General features: G+C 38.0%; 1 protein-coding gene across 1 annotated transcript in view; it reads right to left on the minus strand.

Moving 5' to 3' along the window:
• The window catches only part of LOC141571016 (uncharacterized), a 40,761-nt gene that overhangs the window by 19,872 nt on the left and 7,027 nt on the right, over positions 1-13,862 (minus strand). Inside the window, exon 3 of the mRNA XM_074329497.2 lies at positions 1,856-2,209. Within this exon, the coding sequence (XP_074185598.2) occupies positions 1,866-2,209 (344 nt within the window). The 3' untranslated portion in view covers positions 1,856-1,865. The remainder of the gene's footprint in view (positions 1-1,855; positions 2,210-13,862) is intronic.

Genomic DNA, 13,862 nt, shown 5'->3' on the forward strand with positions numbered 1-13,862 from the left:
GGAAAAAAAGAGGAAAAGTTCAAATCTCCTCATTGTAAACTCACCCTCCTTCAATGCCACATCTCTTTTTCTCCCTTCCTATATTACTCCAACCCTTCGCAGCCAAATTTCTCAAAAGGCCAGTCTACACTTACTGTCTTCATTTCCTCACTGCCTCAATGCACTGATATCCCCTTCCTCCCAATATTCCCTTGTAACATTCTTGCCAACGTCCCTAATAACCTCTTGATTGCTAAATCCAGGGGACATTCTAATGACTTCCTCAGGGGCTCCAATGTTTCTGGCTGACTCCTCCTGGACGCTCCTCTCTCTCTGCTCCTATTTTTCCACTGTTTTGGGTTTCTTTCTACATTGTTGACCAGTTCATCTCAGTCTCCCTTGTGGACTCTTAGTCCATTCCATGCTTCAGTGTCGATATTCTCCTTGTCCTGGGCCCCAGCCCTCTGCTCTTCTCCGTCAGACTCGCAGTGTCCTCACCCACCCAGAAGGTTGCAACCACCATGTTCCTCCTGATGACTGGGAAATCTCTATTTCACACCGGGGTTCCCTACAGGTTTCTTTACTGCAGGACTCCTCTAAGGTGTTAGTGTGCTAATGGACTTTGTAACTCGTTGGGACAGGGAGTGACAGTAGCCAGAGTTTCCCACACTTACTTGGCCTTGGAATCTTGTTTTTTTCTCTTGTTTTTTAATGGAGACTCTCACAGGACTAGTGCTTTGGGAAATACACTTTCGCCAATGATGTCCCTTCCCTACTATTCCTAGTCTGACTTCATTACGTCTCCTCTGGGCGCCCACAGCACCTGTGTATACTTCTATTCTAGTCCTCACCACATCGCACTTGTCTGACTCACTCTTTGAAGGCAAGGATTTGATCTCTTTGTATTCATTGCACAGTGTCTGGCATACAGAGTTTGCTTGAAAATGTCTGAGTGAATGAATGGTAATCTATCTCCTTCTGGCACAGCACAGAATATTCTAAGGCACATTTAAAACTGTACTAACTGAGTGGGACTTGACCCTGAGGGTTGGTCTTGAACAAGCTTGTGTTCTGACTAGAAATGTGAGACATACTCTCTTTCCTCAAGGAAGACAAAATGAATTCAAATCAAACTATCTGAGAATGCTCGTGCTAAGCTATTAGGGCCTGACTGTAAGTACTGTGAGTACTCTGAGTCTGTAGAGATTACTGAGGTCTAGAGTAGTCAGATTTGCTAGAGGGTTTTACACATAGTACGTTAGTAACTGGATTCTTCTGGCAGGAATGTATGTAAGAGTAATTCAGGAGAGGGAGACTGGAGAAAGTTAGATGGGTCAGGAGTGAGGAGACGCAGCCTAGTATAGGCTACGATAGTGGGAATAGTGAGGAAAAGGCAATTCGTTTTCTGGTATAACTTGGTGATGGTTGGAATAGAATTGGAAGGACAAGAGAGAAATCAAGGAGAGCCTTCAGATTTCCATCTGACATTGGGAGAACAGTGGTAGTGCCAGCAGATTTGGAGAAATTAACAACTGTCGGTGCAGCCAATCCAAACTCTTGAAAGTCACAACTCTAGAACATATCAAGAAGAATGTAGAACTAATTACTATGCAAGTCATACACTATAGAGAAACCTTGATTGTAAATTTAAAGAACATATTCAACAAGACAGCAGACATCACTGACTTGATAAGGCCTGTTGTCGTGCGGGAGACCCTGCTCGCTGTGCCATTTGTCGTGCGCGGAGGCCTTCTCACCGCGCCATCTTTCAGGCGGGGCAGCCTGCGGGGTCTCTGCTCCCGCTCCCCACACAAGAACGCAGGATATGGTGAGGCCGAAAAGAACACCCACGGAGCCATAGGTAGGGGAGTCATACCACTATGGTCTCACTGGAGGCTGGGCCCACCGGACGCGTGACCTGCCGACCGCCTTTCCACCAACTGACCGACCGACGACTCTCCTCCATTCTCTCGACCCTGTTCCTCTCTCTCGGCTCTCCTCTTCCGCTCTCCTCGGCCCTCCTCTTCCGCTCTCTTTGGCTCTGCTCGGCTCTGCTCGGCTCCTCGGCAATCCTTCGTAGCCGCAGCAGTTATACCAGCGGCCAATCGACTAACCGGCCACAGCCGACGGCCAATCAGCCACAGCCGACGGCCATTCACCACCTGAGCCAGCACCCTTCCACGTGAGGCCAAGAGCCTGTAAACTACTTTCTGGGGCTCTGTCCCCACACCTGTGGATAAGAATGAGTAATAATTTGTATAAATTTCAGGCTAGGCTTGCTAAAAATGTTATGCATGACAAATCATGAAAACAGTAATGAGAAGTTCATGTTTCTTCACTCATGTGAAATCATTTTGTGATCCACTAATCCTGTTATAGGTAGCAAGTGCTCTTTTTCCCCAGCCAAGGGAGAGGTAATAGAGCAAAACATGTCTTTGACTGTACATGTCTTCAAAATATTTGGTATTTCCATAACTAACCACAATGAGACTTGCTGGAATTGCAAGTCAATACATAACTGAACTACTTGAGCAAATTACTTGAAGGAAACAAAATCAATATGATTAAAAACCCAGACACAGTTTAAAAGTGATGCAAGTAAGATTGGGCTTTGCTGGAAACTCAGGTGTTAGGAATCCTGAAATGGACCTTACTAACTTTCAGTATGACTTTGTGCTCTTCATCTAAGTGTCTTCACCATCATTAAACACCTGCGGGATGCTTACACCCACTCAGAACATGACGAGATGCAGTTCTAGAAGGTCACTTTATTAAAAAAATGGATAAATGCCCATAGATGATTTTCTTTTTCTGGATAAAAAAGCTGAAAGGGGATAATGAATTATTATTCATGGAATTTAGGGTAGGCGATAGTCTGTCCATTTTATACAAACACGATACTTTATCCACTTCTGAACCCCATTCTGTCTATAACACTACCCTGTGTCCCCGAAAATAAACCTAGCAGGACAATCAGCTCTAATACGTGTTTTGGAGCAATAATTAATATAAGAACCAGTCATATATAAGACCCGGTATTATATTATATTATATTATTATGTTATGTTATATGTTATGTTGTTATGTTATGTTATATATTATATTATGTTATATTATATTATACTATATTATATTATTATATTATATTATTATTATATAAGCCCGGTCTTATATTGATTTTTGCTCCAAAAGACGCATTAGAGCTGATTGTCCAGCTAGGTCTTGTTTTCAGGGAAACACAGTATTGCCAATTCAAGTTAAATATCAAAGACAAAGGCAGGGCTGCTAATCTTCTCATTTTCCACCGTATACAACTTTCCTATCACAGCAAGCATCATCCTCTCATATAAGAAACAGGAATACATTTGGAAGCATCATGATTCTTTCCATGTACTGAGATAGTTAGATTCCCTCCTTTCCTTTTAACAATGTTCTCCTAAATCTGCACCCCTTCCTCATCCTAACTAAGAACTCCCAACTCCTTGCTACTTCTACTCACTCTACTTAAGTATCATCTTGAGTTCTCTTACTTTCACCCAGGGAATTTGCAAGCTCACAAACCTCAGCCACCCATCTAGATTATGGCTTCCATGTATAGAAACACTGAATTTATATGTGTACTTGTGTGTTTGTGTGTGCAATAAGCTTTCTAGGTCTGTTTAAAAAGGCTCAGTTCTGCCCAGTTGGCTGAGCTTACCTCATGGCTAAGAGAAACATTTATTATGTAGACTTAGCTTAAGTATCGTATTCAAATGTTAAGAACATGCTCCCCTGACCTTCATCAGGGCATTAACAATTCAGACATCGACTGACCACATTGGGTCACCATTCACAGAATAGTTCATCAATGATCAGTGTCCTTTGGGTGCTGGCCTTGGGTATTTGTATCTTGAGCGCTTGCTCTTTAGGACGTTATAATTTAAGCCAATGTATCCAAAGTGATATAAGTAGGTGTTATGGGGAAAACCATTCTGTGGGTAAACATACTGTATTATACAAAATTACAAAGAATTTTCAGAACTGTAATAACCTGATGGACAATATGACTTTTCAAGAGGGCAGAATTATAGTGGTGTTTCCCAAATTTATGACAGCACAACCAGAGAAACACTCCCTGTCCCCAGAAGAACTAGCATCCTACAGAATTTACATTGGGAAACGTTAAACTAGCTAAATTTCTGAAGTGGCAGATTCCTGTAAACCACATTCTTCTTTTCTCTTTCCCACAAGAGCAAAGTGCAGAATATGTCATAGACCTCTGGAAAATGCCCAATTGCTGTCTGGGGTTTGACCAACTCTTGGCAGAGAACCAGAATCAGATATACAACTATCAAACAAGAGTCTGGTCACTTAACTAATTCTAGGATGGAATGCAATAATACTGACTCTTAATGTAATCAGTTCTTATTACACTTGGTTCTTTGGTGTGTGTGTGTGTGTGTGTGTGTGTGTGTGTGTGTGTGTGTGTGTACTTTACAATTGTATTGAATCTTCAACTTTAAAAATTATTTTATATTTAATTTTCCATTTATCACTCTAGATACCCCAATACTCTAGCTTAAGACTAAAGCCAAAAGCTTTGCCTAAACTAAGGAACAATAATTAGTCATAGACCGAGAAACGTCTTATTAGTTTTTCTCCAATATCATATTAAATATTTGTGAGCATTTCACCTATGGCTGAAGCAGACTTACCTGTTATTTCCCTTTATGTGGCTAGCCTATTCTTAGGTAACAAAAAGAACTTATGTGATGTCATTTCTCTTCAAGAAGTCATATTCATTGCTGAGTCAGGAATTGGCACTTCCTGAAGATTAATATACTCTTTTATTAATTTGTTTTAATGTTTGTATGTGTATCAAAACTCAACTAAATTGGGTTTGTCCTTTCCCTTATTTCTAGAGTTAGGAATTACATTTAGCCTTTTGCTATTTTTAGGGAGTTTTATCTTCCAAGGTGTAAAATAGAATGACAAATGACAATGTGTACTTATGAATACTGATATTTCTCCAGGACTCATAACTTTAACAGTACTTTTATATGCATTATTTCATTTGATCCTAACAATATCCTACAACATGAACAGAGATTAAGATCCCCACCCAAAAGGTAAACAAGGTGAAGAAAGGTAAGGATTGAAGAAAGAGCAAAAGTTTTGCTTAAGATCATACACTATTTAAGTGGAACAACCAGAACTTCAATCCATGTTTCCTGATTCACAGTTTTGAGCTATTTCTACAAGGGCAGGAGGTTTTTCTCCCTCTCCAGTACTGTGAGGTGTATACCATCAGGCCCTCATGCTAAATATATTCAGCAATATATTTTTGGCAGGAGGGTGCCAAAAAAATGTATACAAGTGGACACTTTGGTCAATTTTGCTCAGGCAGTAGTTTGCTATAATCAGAAGTTTCTGGACACTGATGGTGACCACTTTGAGCACCTCTTGTAATTGCAGAAGTCAAATGTGACTTGTATTCATCTTTTGTTATTGGTCTATATTGAGTACTAAAATTTTAATAGTTTTTTCCTTTCTTAAAATGTGTATACTTTTTTTTTTGGCGCCCTCTGCAGATCAGCCATTTCCATCTCCGACCCAACGAGTTTGGCTTTCCACTCCACTTCAAATCAAGACCGACTGTTGTACCTAACTAAATTATTTTATAAAACACCCACCACCCAGAAACTATTTTTTTAAAAAAAAGAAAAGCAATTATCTTTACATGGTTAATTGTGATCACTTTTCCTTCCCTGTTTGGGAGTATGTGTGAGATTTTCCTCTCTCTCCCTTTATGCTTTTCTATTGTTAACCTTTATATCCATTTTAGATTACATCTCATTTCTTATTTATTTGTCTCTCATCTTGTCCCTATAAAATGACGACAATCCTTTATGTTACTCTGAGGCAATTCATTCTCAAGGTATCAGGGACAATTCCCTGAAATACGAGAGTAATTGTGAAACTCGTCTTTTTAAATATATGCATATATTCATTTTAATTCCTATGGAAATCATTGGGGGAGGTCTGCCCTTAGGCAGAACTTGGATAGGACAGGTGACTGATCTTGGGGGTAGGCATATTTTGCCTGACCTCTCCTAACCCCCATTTAGGTGCCTGGTATTCTTGTGGTATGTCTATTCCTGGCACATCAAAATGTGCTCTTAGGAAAGAATATGACATCAATCACTTATTTGGTGAGTATTTGAGGGTTCTCTTACATGTTTGTATAAGACAAGATTTATTTTCTATACTACCCCAGTTGCCCCCTGCTTAACACACACATACAAATCATACAAAACAAACTTATATCTATGGTTAAGGCCAAGCCAGTCTGTGGGAGTTCCTCAAAAATAAACATATGAGAAAGGAATTAGACCTACTGCTATGATCAACAACAGATTTTCCCTGGGAAAAAGTGTCTAGTAAAAGGAACCTAGAAAGAAAAACCACATAATTTGGCTGTATAAACATAATAACTCATAGAGAATGAACCACAAGACAGAATCTCTTCATCCTAAACTATGCAACTCTCTGTTAAAGAATAACAAATATTCTATTTTTATTTTGGGGGTGAGGTAGTATAGGTGATTTGTTCTTTAGAGTGGTACAAAAAAAAAAAAAAAACTCTTTGAAGAGATACCAATGAATTATCTTGACAAGAAGAAAATATCTGACAAAAATATAATTCCACATGTTCTGATAACATCAAGAGAAGACTCAAAAAGGAATCTGTACCTCAGAACTGTAGGATATTGAGAGTACATTGGGTTGGGAGGAGATAATGATTAATAGTGACTATTAGACTCAGAATGAATGGTCACATGCATCAAAGTCTGTCCATGAAGGAGAGTTAATTTATTATTCAACTGAGCATAAAAATGATTGTATCTCTCTTTTACCAAAGAGCAAAGTTATTATAAAGCCTATTTCTTTCATGATAGCTATTATGAAAGTGAAACGATGTCACTCATCTTTCCCTTTCCTTTCTACTATACCTAAATAATCATTCTTTAGTTTGCACAGTATACTGATTTTAGAGCTACTTTTGAGTGTATTAGTCTAGTTTTGATGGGAAGATATCTACTTGCCAATAGATCACATGCTTTATTATAATCTAACCAACAACACAGTTGAAAAAATATGATTCTATGGTGGACTGTGGAATTTATCTACTATTTCAATCGTTTACCCATGTATGAAGTTTTTGAGTTACTTACAATGGTGATTTGCATTTTGAAAATATGGTAGGACACCCTAAAATATTTTTCAAAACTACTGGTGCTATAAATCAACACATAAGTATTGATTTAGAGATGAACATAGAGAAAGAGACTGCAGCATAACTTTCAATTCGGTATGTATAAACTGCGGCCTACGGATACTAGGAACTGTCAGTTTATAACAATTTTAAATTTGTTGAAGGCAAACAATATACGCTGCAGTGTCTTTCTCTTCTACATGATTCTTTGGTTGGGATGGGTAAGGTTACAAATAAACAAAAAAGCCAGACTATAGCATTTTGAGAAAAATCAGATTGAAGTCCACCAGGAATGGGACTAGAAACCAGGACCTGAGCTTTGGCAGAAGCACACATGACTCCATTTGGGAACTGTGAGAATGAAACAGAACTTAGCAACAATTGCTATCATTTTTATTTTCAGCTCTGGATGTAGATAAACTCAGCAATCCCCTGGTTTGAGTGCTTGATGGGGAATTCTGCTTTTATACAGAGATTTACAGTGTTATGGTATTTTGAAAGTTTTAAATGATTCGAAATTACCATTTGGCTACCTCTATGGTAACAAAACCATCCCAGATGGATTGTGGTCAAACTTCACTTAAAGACAACCCTTGCAAATCCATTTTCATAGATCTTATCTCTAATATTAAAGCATTATTTCTCTTCTTCTATCCCACATGTAGTAGCCAGTTTCCAAAATGGTCCCCAATGATCCCAGCCGCCTGGTAGTCATATCCTTGTGTTTTCCCTTCCATGAAATACTAGGTTTGGTCTGCATGACCAACAGAATAAGGTAGACATGATGGTATGTTATTTCCAAGACTAGATTATAAATGCCCATGGCTTCTATCTTGGGCACACTCTCATTCATTTGCTCTCTTCTTTCTCTGTCTCTGTCTCTGTCTCTCTGAATACTTTGTGAGAAACATGTCATGAGGACACTCAGGCAGTCTTTGGTGGTAAGAAACTGACGCTGGCTAACAATCTGGTGAGTGAACTTGGAAGTGGGCTCTTCAGCTACAGGTAAGCCTTGAGATGAGTGCAACTTCATAGGAGATCCTGAAGCAGAAGCACCTGCCTAAGCCACTCATGAGTTCTTGACCCTCGGAAAGAGTGCGAGATACTAAATGTTTATTGTTTGAAGCTGCTAAATTTTGAGGTGATTTGTTAGCCAGCAACAGATAACCAACACATCACAACTGTATTGACATGTGAAATACTGGTTACATTATGTTCAAGAAACGACCTCTTTTGCTGTCTCTGCAGATGGCAGTTAATTGCTCACCAGTGCTTTTCAAGGTGCTTTGCAAAGCTACTGCAGAAAATAATTGGCCTGATGATGTTACCTGATGGAGTTCATTCAACTCGTGGAGGATAAACATATTACTCTAAGGTATCTATTAATATTTACTCACATTGGTTAACTCGACCTTCCAATTATTACAATTGCTGGATGGTTAAGTAACACAATGTGTTCCATAGCTGGTTTTTTGCCTTTTTTTTTTTTTTTTTTTAATAATTCCTCACTTTCAAAAACATGGGTTAATACCAGTTTCCATCGATACTGGAGAAATCATGGCATTAAAGTTAAGGACTAGTTGAAGCTGCTAGGACCACTGATCAATTTTCATTTATGGAGTGACATTACTAGCATATTTGATCTTTGAATATTGGGAAAGGTCACGCATACTAGGATTTCCCCCCCTTCTTTACACTTTCTAGGTTTTTTATAATCTGCATTGATTGTTTTGAAATAGTAATAAAAAAGGAAAAGTTAAAATTTTAAATATAATTCATAAATTTTTATTACGGAAAATTTGAAACATACAAAATTAGAGCGTATATGAGCCTTCATGTAGCCATCACCCAGCTTTAACAAGGCCGATTTTGTTTGATCTACTCTCCAATCCTCTTGCTGCCTCCCTGCTCACAATGGATTATTTAGATGCAAATCTAAAACATCATATTCTTTCATAAGACAAAGTAATTTTAACAATCTCATTTCAAAGCTGGAGCAGTTGTTCTCACCAATTGGGTCTAAGGAAATGTGAGTTAGCTGAAATGTTTTTATTTTAGGCAAGTTGCATAACTGGCCATCAACCTATATTTTATGATTTCTCATAAGGTAAAACTGAATTTTCACACATTTTAATGGAGGTTTTATGTCTTCACATCCTGAACTCTGGGTTTCTGCAATGTTTTTCCTGACATTTTAAGATCTGCTGGGGAGCTGGGAAAACCGTAATTTGGTTACAATAAACAAACTCCCTCAACTATGGAGTAGTCTTTAGAAAATTATGGTTAGAACTTGGGATGGTGCTTCCTATGACTACAAATGTACTTGTAGTTAAGGTGCAAAAGGGCAGACCAGCGGGTAGCCACTGAAGGCTGCTTTTCCTGACCCCTAGTGCTTTAGAAGCAGCACCAGGAACCAGCATACAAAGTGGCTCATTCACTCAAACATCTCCGCCCTTTGCAGAGCCCCTGGTTGCTGTGAGGTCTCGCTCTCTCCCTGATTATTGTTGCATCTGGCGTCACGTTTTTCCAGCTGGTGCACTTCTTCCCTGTAGGAGGCTTCTTGATGGTCATCCCTCTACCATCCTCCTGCCTGCTCTCTGGAGGCTCATCCTATGACTCTATGCCGGCAACTTCTAACCTGAACCGCGATTAAATGGTTTTAAAAACTGCTTATGGATCATATGCTCACCATAAATAAAAAGTGTTAGAACTGACTATAATTAAATTTTCAGTAATATGAATTTCAACTCTGCCCCCTCATACATGAATTGGATTTGGAAATTTGATTTTAAAATGTAGGAATCACTTTCAAAATGTGACTTATGAAATTAAAAATATATATGTTGCAGATAGAGCATACTAAAATATGAAATTATGCCTTAAATATTTTTGACAACTTTGTTTAGTGGCATTGCATACTACTTTGTGGCAACAGCATTAACTACTTTTAGCATCCAGTTATCTAGAGCTTCCCTAGCAATCATTTTAGCAGACATCTATAGAAATACTCTAAAGCAGCAGTTCTCAAGATGAGATCTGGAAACCCTTGTGGGTCCTTGCTGCTCTTTCAGGGGTCAGCAAGATCAAAACTATTTTCATAATAAAAGCAAGAAGTTATTTGGCTTATTTGCTCATGAGTGTAAAGTGGAGTTTTCCAGCAGTGACATGGCATGTGCTACCTCAACAGATTGAATTTGGAAGCAGATACGAGAATCCAGCTGTCTTGTATTAAGGGTGATAGGCATTAGATCTGCAAAAATGTAATGGCATTTTATTCTCTTTTTTCATGGAAAATACAGTAATTTTTAATAAAAATATATTTATATTAATATGTATTGATTGGTTTATCATTCTTTTAAAATAAATTGAAGAAATATTTTAAATACTTTTCCATTTTAATCTCTAATATGGTATAGATAGGTGGGTAGGTAGATATAAACATAAACAGGGGTTCTTTAGGGGTATCAATTTTTAAGACTATAAAGGAATCCTAGAGAACAGAAAGTTAAGTTTACTTAAAAACTTAAAAAGTTTACTTGAGAGTTTACTGCTTCAGAGTACTAATTGATAAATATCAAATCTTAACTTCATATGTTCCAAAGAAAATAATACATATGTACATTTTAAAGATTTTATTAGGGAAGGGGAACAGGACTTTATTGCGGAACAGTGTGTACTTCCAGGTCTTTTTTCCTTTCCAAGTCAAGTTGTTGTCCTTTCAATGTTAGTTGTGGAGGGTGCTGTTCAGCTTCAAGTTGTTGTCTTTTCAGTCTTAGTTGTGGAGGGCGCAGCTGAGCTCCAGGTCCAGTTGCTGTTTTCTAGTTGCAGGGGGCACAACCCACCATCCCTTGCAGGAGTCGAACCAGCAACCTTGTGGTTGAGAGGACGCATTCCAACCCACTGAGCCATCCGGGAGCACAGCAGCAGCTCAGCTCAAGGTGCCATGTTCAATCTTAGTTGCAGGGCGCACAGCCCACCATCCCTTGCGGGAGTTGAGGAATCCAACTGGCAACCTTGTGGTTGAGAGCCCGTGCTCCAACCAACTGAGCCATCCCGGAGGCAGCTCAGCTCAAAGTGCCTTGTTCAATCTTAGTTGCAGGGGGCGGAGCCCATCATCCCTTGCGGGACCCAAGGAATTGAACAGACAACCTTGTGGTTGAGACAGCCCATTGGCCCATGTGGGAATCGAACCGGCAGCCTTTGGAGTTAGGCGCATGGAGCCCTAACCGCCTGAGCCACGGGGCCGGCCCCCCGAAAATAATTATTTTAAAGTGACTTTTGACTTTGGTTTCCAAAATACTTGCATATTTATCATTTTACAATAAATCAGAGAGGTAGGGCATCAGAAAATATTCCTACCTAAAATATGAAGTAATCAAGACACAAAGAACTTAAGTTTTTAGCATAAGTTAGTAGCAGAGCAGTAAAAGAACATAAAGTACTTTCAACTTGACCCCAATGATTTGGCTAATTAAGTCAGTTTCTCCTTACCCTATATACATTAGTGTGATTGTGACATCCTGAAATAGAATAGTATAACAACAGAACACAGAATCATCTCTAGCCACTTTCACATTAACCATCTTCACTTAGCAGCTAACTCAGTGCCTTTTACTAGAGCAGACAGCTAACCACAATTCAATGCTTTCCTGTCATTTAAAAATACTGTTAACTTCTTTTTGTAGAAGTTCTTTAGGTCTTTATCATTTGCTGGTACAGCTTGTTTTTACGACTGCCAACAATTTCTCAGGTATCCCTGACAGGCTGACTTCCTCTTCAGAATGAATTCCAAAGTAGTGGTGTTTATAGGCTTGTCATGCTAATCCCCTGCTCAAGAACTTATAATAGCTTCCACCACATCGAGTTTTCACTTCTCTGATATGCTTTCAATGTTCCCATAATTTAGTTTTATATTACCTATTTAACCTTATTTCTTTTCCTAATATGGATTATCTTTTTCCAGAAGGCTGTCTTCTTGACACCAGCCTTACTCCTATTTCTATAACAGCCCTTACAATTTATTATAGCTTTGCTCATTAATTCTTTAATACACCTGTGAAGTAGTCATTACTATTCTGATTTTACAGATAAGGAACTAAGCCCAGAGATATTAATGTGACAAACTCAAGACAACACATCAGGTCAAGGGTGGAGACAATCTTAGAACCCGAATCTGTCTGGCAATGAGGCTAGTGATCTTACACCAAATATATTAGTACGTCAATTAAATTTAACTGGGCTAAATGATCCAGGATTTTATGCTTAGACTGCTTAAAAGAAAACACCTAAATGCTGTTTATAAGAAACACATTTAAAATATCTGGCTACAGAAAGATTAAAAGCTATAGGATAGGAACACACACACACACACACACACACACACACACTTACACATAGTATAGATAAATTTTAAGATAAGCATTATAGACAAAGAGGGACATTTAGTAATTTTAGAAGGTTCAATTTATCAGGAAAATATAATTTGGACATAGCTAATATATAGCTTGAAGGTATAGAAAGCAAAAATTAGCAGTACAGGAAAAAGAATAAATCCATAATAGTGGGAGAGTTTAACATACTTCAATAACTGATAAAATAAGTTCACAAAATACCAGTTAGGATATAAAATCTTGGAACAACATAACCATTAGGTCAGCCATTTGTATTTGGGGAACACTGTACCCCAAAACAAGAGAGAATACTTATTCTTTTCAAATACAAACTATTTGGAACTTAATAATAATGAAAATGCTGTTATTAAAACTTGCATGAATGAAATTAATTGATTAGAGAGAAATTTATAGCCCTAAATACATATATCAGAAAACAAAGACACACACACTAAAGTCTGAGAAATCAACGAACTAAGCATTCATTTCAAGAAATTAGAAAAAAAGGTAGAAGATAGAAATGACAAGGAATATTAGCAGAAATTAATTTTAAAAAGCATGCATATAATAGGATCAACAAAGTCAAAAGTTGGTCCTTTAAAAAAGTAATAAAATTGATTAGTGCCTAGCAAACTGATTGAAAGAGAGAGAGAGAGAGAGAGAGAGAGAGAGAGAGAGAGAGAGAAATAACTAACGTAGGGAATGAAAAATGGGACATTACCACAGATCCTACAGACATTAAAACAATAATAGAAGATACTTTGTCAGTAAATTTGAAAACGTAAATGAAGCAAACAATTTGCTACAAAAAAAAAAACACTGAAAAACTGAAACAAATAGAAATAGAAAATCCAAGTAGCATTAAACTATTTAATCCATAAATAAAAACCTTCCCATAAAAAACCTTGAGTTTTCTTTGGTGAATTCTTTTTTTTTTTTTTTAAGGAGGGCGCAGCTCACAGTGGCCCATGCAGGGTTCGAACTGGCAACCTTAGTGCTATAAGCACCACGCTCTAACCAACTGAAGTAACCGACCATCTTTGGTGAATTCTAACAAAAATTTAAGAAATAATGATGAGTCTTATATGATAAACTCTTCCTGAGATTAGAAAACAAAGGAGTCCTCACTAGCCTGTCTCACGAGGCCAACAAAACCTGACATGTTCCTGTTAGAAAAGGAAAATAATAGACCAACTTTACATATAAACACATATACAAAATCTTAAACAAAATTTTGA

This window comes from Rhinolophus sinicus, chromosome 17, assembly GCF_057876585.1.
Source record: "Rhinolophus sinicus isolate RSI-liver-muscle chromosome 17, RSI-T2T, whole genome shotgun sequence".
NCBI classification, from domain to species: domain Eukaryota; kingdom Metazoa; phylum Chordata; class Mammalia; order Chiroptera; family Rhinolophidae; genus Rhinolophus; species Rhinolophus sinicus.